Below are 9,389 nucleotides of genomic sequence, written 5' to 3'. Positions count from 1 at the left end.
AAAAAATAAGAAGAAAATGAAGAAAAAGAAACTTTATTTAAAATGTTAATTTAACATCAGTTGACAACCAATGAGGTGGAAGCATTACCTCCTAGTAAAACAGGCTTCCATCACTAAAAATAACTGAGTTCAATTTAATTATTTTAATAATGTCCAATCTTTACATTTTTTTTTCTTTCCTTAATGAAAACGGGGCTCTACAGCTTACACTTAATGTTCAATACAGCTGCTGGTTTTGTTGAACTTCCTATGGGAATTAACAAGTTAAAACAAGTTCGAAAGAAAGATTTATTTTTACATAAAAGCACAGAATTAAAACACAAACACATCTACAAATACGTGATAACATTCCTCTATTGTTTCAAACAGTTTGGCAGTTTTCAGCCACATCTGGTCCATGGTCCTATCTAAGAGCTACAGAACAGCAATGGGCTTTTTAGCACATTGGCCACAGTTAAAATTTCACATCATGTGATTGCATGCTGCATTCAACACAAGTTTGTCTTAATGGCCCAAAATACATCTGATGAGCAAGTTCTTAAGAGACTACAAGTTCTTTTTCTTCTTCTTATTGTCCTTTTTCGACTCCAAATTCTCCATCATATTAATCATGTGTTGCAAGCGCATGGAGCCTCGGTAGATCCACTCCTTATGTTGATCTTTCTGTGGATGACGACACACAAAAGACCATGAGACAGTCTAAATAAATGTAGCAGGATAACAAGGCATCAGAAATGAAGAGCTGAATTCAAAGACTAATGTCTAAAACTACTGACCTGAAAAACAACTTGTATCAAGCTGCTGTCAACCACCAGGACCTCACACTTCTGCTGGGCTCCATCACTTTCTGCATTAATTATTTGTCCAACCCTGTACTGGGACTGAGGTGGGTAAGGCCAGGTCCTTAAGTACTGTTTGATGAAATTCTTGTGAGATTCATCTTCAATATCATCCAAAGGGTCCTCCACTGTCATAAAAAATACAAAATCTGTCACTTTGCTTACTGGCAGTATACCAGTACTACTAGGTACAGTAGACAACACTGGTTCATGAATATGGGGCTCCAGTTTTTTATTGTCATCAGTTTAATTGTGTGCATGTGTGTTGCTCATATGACATGGAATGTGAATTCAATTCAGAAAGTATACTAACTCTACAGTGCATGGAGGTTGTACATCTACCTCTCTATCAGAGTTACACAGCTGTGCACACTGCATAGGTCTTAACTCTTGACCAAATAGACCAAACTTTCAGACCAAATTACTCTCTGTCTGAAATCCCCATACACTATAAAGACTTACATGGTTTGCACACCAGATGGAGTAAAGGTAAGCCAATGTAGACTGGCCTGTGATCATCAGTAAACACCAGGAACCTGGAAAGTGAACCAATATTTATCAAAGCATACTTTAGCTAATACTGATTATAATGCTTATATATAAAGGCTGAATACATTAATATGATTATTTTAAAGAAAGAAAACACACATGCACACCTCATACGATTCTTTCTGGTGGGGAGCTCTGCCATAATACCAGGGCAGAACTCAGTCTGTTCACCTTGAAGCTTGACCACTACACGAGCACCGATAAACAGTTCATCTATCTTTGGTATGCAGTCAAACGCGATGTGGTGGCCAGACACTAGGATCCTCCCCTTTTCCTCCAAAGTGACCTTGTATTTTATTCTACCATCTTCTGCAAAGAAAAAAAAAAAAACAACACTTCTAATGAGTAAAGCGATTCTAATTTTGTTTCAGCATAAACATTTGCTTGAAGCCTATGTAAATATAAAGTTTCACATCAGGAAGTTGTGCTAGCTACCCCCCTGTATTTAATGTTTATTTTCACCTACATTCTGCATGAACAATTCTTTGTTGGGTCACTGAAACCAGCTAGAGAAGTTAGAAAATAATGAACTGTTTCAGCTAGCTCACTCCACAAACCTGCTGAAAGCTGCTGTGGCAAAAACCCTGTGGTGAGCTATAAAGAGAATGACAGATCAAACTTTCTTTTCAGATATATGTTCCTGCAAGAAAAGGAGCAGTACACAACACAGACACTTCATCATATCCCCAGGTGCTTAGCTCCTACTGGGCTGAGGCTGCTATTTGTACACAGATGCAAGTAATCTCCCCTTACTTCCCTATTCTACTACAAAGCTTATTCCCTAATACGGTTATATTCCAAAAACCTACAATCTTATTTGATAGTTAATGCTACGTCCTGGATGAGTTGGGCGTGCCCTTGTTTCATCCTCACACGCTCTTTCCCCGTCACCCAATTAAGAAGCATATCTCACACATTGTTATGTAGCCACAACAAGACAACTTTGAGATTACAAGAGTACACAGTTTCCATGGTGCCTGATAAAACAGAGTCTTGAAGGACAGAGACATGAAAAACAAAAAACTAAACTGCACCTGTAGGGTCTCTGTGAAATCATTTTTCCATTACATTTCCCTCCTCTTAATGATATTTGGATCAACCTACAGTCTGGCTACAACAAACTCTCTGAGAAATTTCACAATCCTATGAAAAGGTTGTACTGTAAATCATTGTCCCAAAATGAAATCAATACATTTAGAACAACTCTTACCCCTTGTTAATATTTCCACAATTTTCCCCGGTTTCCACTCCATGGCCCTCCTCCTGGCCAGGACATTCATGTTCACGATGATCTTTCCTGATGGTGCAGCAGAGGAGGTCTTGTTGGCACCAGAGGACTCACGTAGTGCTGCTACTACAGATGTTACTCCTGCAGTGTAAAATACAAAACATGGAAATATTTGAATTGATAAACTTGAGGTGAACATTTTTTGTTGTTGCCTACACGTATATTCTTTTAAAATGTAAAAAAGCCAATTTGCTTTTATTAAGTAATGTTTCCGACACGTTTAAAACTGTCATGTCTCAGATCATGTGCACTCCGGAGCAGGATTTTTATTAGGGACCAGTTGGGATTTGGCTGCAATCACTCTTCCCTGTTCTGACCAGTTGCTGTTTAGGAAACTCCAAGCAGGTTGTCACGTCTTTTTACTCCCAGCGTCTTCCATCTTGCTACACTATCATAATGGCCTGATTGATGGTTATTACTATGGAGATTGTTGTCCTTCCTCACCTCTACAAAGGACATATGAACAAGCTCTGTTAATGACCACTGGGTTCTCAGTCAACCTTCTGACCGAGGCCATGGGCCTCAGAACAAAGTAGAGTAAATAAGGAGGAATAAAAATTTTTTTTATTTATCTATCACTAACTGAGGACCTCCACTGCAGCTTTATATCAGTTATAGATAATGTCATATTTCTTTGTTTTTTTATGACAGAAATGTTAATGAAGTACAAACTTCAGATGCTTATATGAAGTGATTGATGCCACAAAAAAGTTTTTGAATCTGTCAGGTGTTTAAGTTTGTCTGTGTTGGGTTTTTACCATTGGTGCTTCCTGCTGGTGTCGATGTTTTGGTTGCGTTCTTAGCGTTGGTATTGCTGTTGGCTTGGGGCGTTGATGTTGTCGCTGTACTGCTCTTGGCATATGTGCTGCCTGGGGGAGTTGATGTTGTCGCTGTATTGCTGTTGGCATATGTGCTGCCTGGGGGAGTTGACGTTGTCGCTGTACTGCTCTTGGCATATGTGCTGACTTGGGGAGCTGATGTTGTCGCTATAATGTTAGCATTTGTGCCAGCTTGGGGTGTTGATGTTTCTGTTGCATTGCTCTTGCCACCAGTATCAATGCTTGCTTGAGATGTTGCATGACTATTAGCAGGGTTTTTAGTGTCTTGATCGATTCTTCTCCTCTTTTTTGAATTGGTCTTAAACTCTGAGATAGAAAAATCTGAATCACTTGAACCATCTGGCTCCCACTGCATATCAGAATCCGAGTTGCCTAAGAATTCATCTTCACTGCTGTGGTTCTCAGCTGATGGTTGTCGTAGAGCACTGATCTTGTATTCAGGCAGTCTGGTTAACATCACTACTGGCTTTCTCATAAATATATCTGAATGTTTTTTGGCATAATCTCTCATTAGATTATCACTGTCCTGCAGCATTAAGACGTTCATAGCTGGAGAACATCGGACTTGAGTCTCAGAATGAACAGAGTCACATGGAGATATAGGTCTATATCCTACAAAAGTAAAAAGCACAGGTTTAATTATGACTTTAAGACAGAAAAGACTAAAATAAGTCATTGCCTCACTGCCACTCATTTATCAACACCAATAGCACATTTACAAATGATGTGCATCCTACCACAACCGGTGACACTATGATCATCATCAGAATCCGTGTCTTTGTACTCCCATCCCAGCAAAACGTATAGTCTCTTCACAACTGCTTCACATGCTGCCACAGACCTAAAAGTCAACATCATTATCAAACAGGACACGATTCAAGCTAAGAACGAAGAGAAACAGGGACAACAAATGTATTTTAAGTGCAGGGGATCAAAAAACACAAAATATTAAACTAGATTTTGTTTGTGATTTTAAAACGCAACCTGTTAGCACTAAAACAGTCAAATAAGAGCAAAGAGCACAAACACATAACACTCACTCGCAAAGCTTCATGATGCGGGAAGCCATTTGCTCCCTTCTTTCCAGCAGAGCCTGCAGCTGCTTGCATTTCTGCAGCACATCTGAGGAGATCAGTTCACTGTTCTGCACCTTTTCTCTGATCCATCTTTGGAGCTCCTCTCTGCTCATCTCAATCTCATCCCCGTCCATAGCCACTGCAACACACACGATCTCAAATCATACGCCAGAAGTTAGAAGTAAATATATTTTGGTTTTGTTTTATTATTTACGTATATATTTTTTACATTAAAACATTTTCTAACGTGGGCTAACGCTAACCTTTCTGTAACTTGTGTTTTCGACTGCGACTTCTTCTTCTTCGCTTCCTTCCTCACCTGGCTCACTGCTGCCCCCTGTCCGTGTGCAAAATCACGTTTAGTCCAGAAATCAAGCCTAGCGCTGTCCCCACGCTCCAGTCCAGTAGGTGGCAGTAATGCTAGTTGCCAATCGCCAATAACATCCAGAAGAAGCTGCTGCTGATGATGATGAAGATGAGGATGATGAAGATGCTCTGTTGGCTGTAAAAAATAAATATATGTTCATCACTCGTGGAGCAACTTATACAGACATCACTCATATTGTTTTCTTATGCTTGCTTTTTTTTCATTTCCTATAAAGGGGGCTAAGGACACTTGTAAAGGACAAAAAAAATGTATGATTTAAAAAAAAACAAAAAACAATTTATCAAAATAAAATAATACAACTTAAGGATATTAAGCATCAACAACAAATGTTCCTATAACACTACTTCAAGAATGTTGTTCTATATTCTTTCCAAATGATGGAAATGTTAGTTTACACTTTCTGTGCTCTTTAAAGAGTAACTAAACCAAAAAACAGTATAAACAGTGCAGATGAATATTGTAATGGAAAACTTATTTTTCACATATTTACAAATTCATTTTATGAGAACACTGCAGGTGCAGGTTTTTTTGATGTATCTTTTTAATAAGTATGTACATGACAGAACACTGTGTACTCAAGGTGTGCCAAAGGTGTACCAAAGTGTGAGAGGGTATTTGTGAGATAAGCTTCTCCATTATGTGCCTGAGAAACTGGGTGTGAGAATGTGCAGAAAGCACACCCAGCACGGAAAACTATCAAATAAGATTGTAAGCTTTTGGGATATAACTGTATTAAGGAATAATCTTTGTAGTACAATAGGGAAGTAAGAAAAGTTGTTTGTATGTGTTTAACATTTCTGTGTACAAGTCCAATTTTTGTTTGTTGGTTTTTTTTCCAAAATGCCCTAAGGGTTTCATCAGTCTTTTAACATTAAATTGTTTCATTCATAAAAAGGCTGGATTTACAACTTCAAACCATCAATGTGGACTTCACTTGTCACACACAAACGGGAAATTCTGATTTGTTTTTCCATATGTCATGATGCACAACTTTTTTGCGGAGTGTGGAATATTTTATCCAGTAAGTAACGTCAATATTCATTTTATCTTTATTAGGAAAACTTGTTTTATCTAGTAATTCATAACCTCAACAAATATGTGGGTCTCCAAAAGTAGTATAAGTATCTATCTAGTCAGTATTTAGTAGTGGATATGTATGAATAACTTGCAGCAGAAGTAGCTGCATGATTATAAACCTTGTGAGTCTCATAAATCTGCTGTACATGCTGAGCCTTACAGGATGCCTGCTATTGCGTACATTTTCCTCTTATTGTTGAACTCAACAATAAATGAAACAGAAAGAGTGTAGTCAGAAGTCTCCTTTTAATGATAACAAGTGCACCCCTGTTCAGTCAGAACGTTTGTGCATGGAATTAATTACATAAAGAAAAAAAAAAAAAAAAAAAAACTTGGAAGAACAAGGAAATATTGGAGTCACATGAGCTGCAGCTGATGTTTTACACCAAAAGAATACAAAGAAGCATTGTGGAAAAGTATAGGACACCGTTGTTTATGAAGAAGGTCAGGCAGCTATATGTGACACTAATATTTCAGAAAGATATGTATAAGATTGTGACACCAACATTTATGGATCAGGCAAAGTTGAAACATTCTTTCATTCCTGCATTTCTGATGCTGGGCAAAAAACTATTATTATTATACAGAGCAACATTATAATTCACCTGACTCAGGTGTTTTATTCACACCCAGCTCATTCAGGGTTTTATTCAGTCCTTTTTACTTTCTTCTTTCTTCTTCAATTCCAAAAACTTAGTCATGTGTTCCAGTCGCATGGAGCCTCTGTAGAGCCACTCCTTTTGTTGATTATCCTGAGAATGACATAAAAACCATATTAGATCAAAATAATCCAACCAAAAATAACAGAAAGAACATTAATAATATTAAGAATAGTGGTGTTAAATGTTTCTGACCTGAAAAACGACTTTTATCAAGCTGCAGTCGACCACCTGCACCTCACACCTCTGCTGGACTCCATTTAAATCTACATTAAAGGACTGCCCAACTCTGTACTGGGTTAAATGTGGGTATGGCCAGTCATTCAGATACTGCTTCATGAAAAACTTGTGAGGGCTGTCTGGAATGTCCTCCAAAACATCTTCCACTGTTAAAAAAAGAAGTGACTGAAGTAAATAAATGCCCTGGGCACCTGAAGCACAGATTGCTTGAGGTGTGGAAAAAAAAAAATACACTTAGCCAAACTTACACGGTCTGCACACCAGGTGAAGTAAAGGTAAACCCACATAGATTGGCGTGTGATCATCCATAAAGACCAGGAATCTGGAAAATTCAAATATCTTTTACACCATATCAAACCTCTAATAAAGTATTTAGAGTTTCTATAATCAAAGATGAGAATAATTGTGGAGGTTGATCAATGAAGGGTAAACAGACAGACATACCTTAAGCGGTTCTTTCTGCTGGGGAGCTCTGCCAAAACACCAGGACAGAAACGGAATTTGTTCTCTCGAGACCGGACGACCACACGAGCACCAACATACAGCTGGGCAAGCTTTGGTGTGGTGTCAAAAGCAATGTGGTGTCCAGAAACCAAGTTTCTGCCCTTTTCTTCAAAACTAATTCTGTACTTTATGCGTCCACCTTCAGCAACGAACAAAAATTGGTAAAAATCACATATTTGCCAAAAATAATATTTTCTGCTTTGCTGTGGTTCAAAAGAATTAATAAATCAATCAAATACTAAATGAGATGACAGCTCTGCAACATGCTGACTACAAGGTACCTGTATTTGGCATGCATGAGTGCTCCAATATTTTGATTTTTGTATTTCTGATCATGTTACCTGCTAAAACTGAATTTTTTCATACCTTTTGTAATTATCTCTGTTATTTTCCCCCGTTGCCATTTCATGGGTCTCTTCCTGGCCAGCACCATCATATCCACTTTGACCTCTTCTTGTGGAATATCAGGACGGACATTTGTGGTTTCATGAGAGCAATGGGCAAAAGCTGACGTTATTATGGGGACTACTTCTGTCAGGGTGGGAAAAAACACAAAAGGTGTACAGTGAAATTTATGAGCTTGAGAATGAAATATGAATGAGTAGTCCCTTTTTTAAAAATATTTTCTTTTTACAAAACACTTTTTCTTTATTTATTTAAGTGGTAATGGGGTGCATATCACTGTGGCGTTACCATTGTTGGCGTTACTGCTTGTTGGTGCTGCAGGTGTTCTCTCTGTGTCAGGCTTTAGTGGATTTACAGCATTCTGTTTATTGCTTGAGAGTGAAAACTCAGAATCACTAGAATCATCTTCTGGCTCCCACTGCATATCTGAATCAGAGCTGCTCAGTGACTCGTCTTCGCTGTAGAACTGCTGAGGGGTCGGCGGTCGTAGAGCACTGATCTTATATTCAGGCAGTCTGGTCAAAACTACCACTGCTTGTTTTATTAAACCGAGAGAGTCCGAGTCATTTCCCAACATAGTCTTCTTGTGGAGTATTTGATTAATGGAGGAAACAGACTCACATGAGGATTCAGACATATTTTCTGCAAAGGAAAAAAAGCACTGGTGAAAATAAAAACTAAACTAAAACTAAACAAAGAAGGGTTGGAGGCTTCAATCAATCATTTTAGTAGCCTAAAACGATTGAAGCCTAGAACCCTAATAAAATTAGCTGGAAGAATTTCCACAAAAATAATTTGTAAATAATTTTTTCAAGTAAAAACTTTAAGTAGTTTCCAGGCTTTATAGGTAGAGTTGTAGTAGATTGTTTCTCATAAATTACAGCACATATGAATTTGATTCCAGACTCGCAGTCCAGAACAATAAAAGCAAACAATCATACACATACATTAAAAGAGTATAAGTATATAAAAAGAATAAAAGCATTAAATATTTTTTAAAAAAAATCTAGTTTGTGTAGAATTGGCTTTCTGAAAATAAAGGTTAGCTTTCTCTCACTAGCATTTTGCTCGTTCAGATTTTTCCAACGTCGCTAATGGCGGAACATTACAAACTGGGGTAGGAACTAAACTAAACTAGAGAAAGCAGCTCACCTATCGGGTCCTGATGATCCACTTCAGAAGAACAAAAATCTGGTCACTCCACAATAACAGCGATCACTGGTTTAGATCAATCCAAGCTAAAGTTAGTGAGTAACTAAGCTAGTTGTCAGCGTAGCCTTTGCCGACACTCCTGGTAAATATACTTTAGCCTTACGGTTTAATTGTCTATAGTTTATAATATGCTAATTGTAAGCGTAACCAGGGCTGTTAGTCCTCCATTTTGACTACAGTGATTGTTTGGCCTCTTCGTTTTCTTCGGTAACTTATGCGCTTCTTCTTCGTCTTCTTCTTCTTCAGCCTCTTGTTATTGATCGTCCTCTTCTTCGCTTTTGATTTTTAACTGCGGGTGACGACCTGCTCAGTG

At 38.0% G+C, this 9,389-nt stretch overlaps 2 protein-coding genes across 3 annotated transcripts; both read right to left on the bottom strand.

The window, feature by feature from the left end:
• Positions 1 to 274: 274 nt before the first annotated feature.
• On the bottom strand, positions 275 to 4,929 carry setdb1a (SET domain bifurcated histone lysine methyltransferase 1a). Of its 2 annotated transcripts, none has more exons than XM_026299442.1 (9): positions 4,855 to 4,929; positions 4,556 to 4,730; positions 4,253 to 4,356; positions 3,435 to 4,127; positions 2,599 to 2,757; positions 1,496 to 1,697; positions 1,302 to 1,375; positions 777 to 967; positions 275 to 663 (listed from the first exon to the last, which is right to left on the bottom strand). In XM_026299442.1, exons 2-9 carry the CDS (start codon positions 4,723 to 4,725, stop codon positions 547 to 549), a joined length of 1,710 nt encoding a protein of 569 aa, XP_026155227.1. In that variant the 5' UTR covers positions 4,726 to 4,730; positions 4,855 to 4,929; the 3' UTR covers positions 275 to 546. The 2 variants fall into 2 exon arrangements, with proteins under 2 accessions (XP_026155227.1, XP_026155228.1); XM_026299443.1 differs by having other exon boundaries at positions 4,556 to 4,746; positions 4,855 to 4,891.
• A 1,423-nt stretch (positions 4,930 to 6,352) lies between these two features.
• On the bottom strand, positions 6,353 to 9,336 carry LOC113126383 (histone-lysine N-methyltransferase SETDB1-B-like). The gene is made up of 7 exons (XM_026300367.1): positions 9,017 to 9,336; positions 8,153 to 8,506; positions 7,826 to 7,990; positions 7,400 to 7,598; positions 7,204 to 7,277; positions 6,911 to 7,101; positions 6,353 to 6,808 (listed from the first exon to the last, which is right to left on the bottom strand). The coding sequence occupies exons 2-7, from the start codon at positions 8,499 to 8,501 to the stop codon at positions 6,707 to 6,709; spliced, it is 1,080 nt and encodes a 359-aa protein (XP_026156152.1). The 5' UTR covers positions 8,502 to 8,506; positions 9,017 to 9,336; the 3' UTR covers positions 6,353 to 6,706.
• Between the last annotated feature and the right edge of the window lie 53 nt (positions 9,337 to 9,389).

This window comes from Mastacembelus armatus, chromosome 11 (assembly GCF_900324485.2).
Source record: "Mastacembelus armatus chromosome 11, fMasArm1.2, whole genome shotgun sequence".
NCBI lineage: Eukaryota > Metazoa > Chordata > Actinopteri > Synbranchiformes > Mastacembelidae > Mastacembelus > Mastacembelus armatus.
Note: the sequence above shows the minus strand (reverse complement) of the source record. Positions and strands in the feature narration are given on the sequence as shown.

Coding starts and splice junctions, on each gene's coding strand:
- setdb1a (XM_026299442.1), bottom strand. CDS start 4,725: ATGGACGGGGATGAGATTGAGATGAGCAGAGAGGAGCTCCAAAGATGG. Junction 4,128..4,252: donor TCATAGTGTCACCGGTTGTG/GTAGGATGCACA, acceptor TTACTTTTGTAG/GATATAGACCTATATCTCCA. Junction 2,758..3,434: donor ACCAGCAGGAAGCACCAATG/GTAAAAACCCAA, acceptor TTTACACTGCAG/GAGTAACATCTGTAGTAGCA.
- LOC113126383 (XM_026300367.1), bottom strand. CDS start 8,501: ATGTCTGAATCCTCATGTGAGTCTGTTTCCTCCATTAATCAAATACTC. Junction 7,278..7,399: donor AGCAGAAAGAACCGCTTAAG/GTATGTCTGTCT, acceptor TGAATTTTCCAG/ATTCCTGGTCTTTATGGATG. Junction 6,809..6,910: donor TGATAAAAGTCGTTTTTCAG/GTCAGAAACATT, acceptor TGTCATTCTCAG/GATAATCAACAAAAGGAGTG.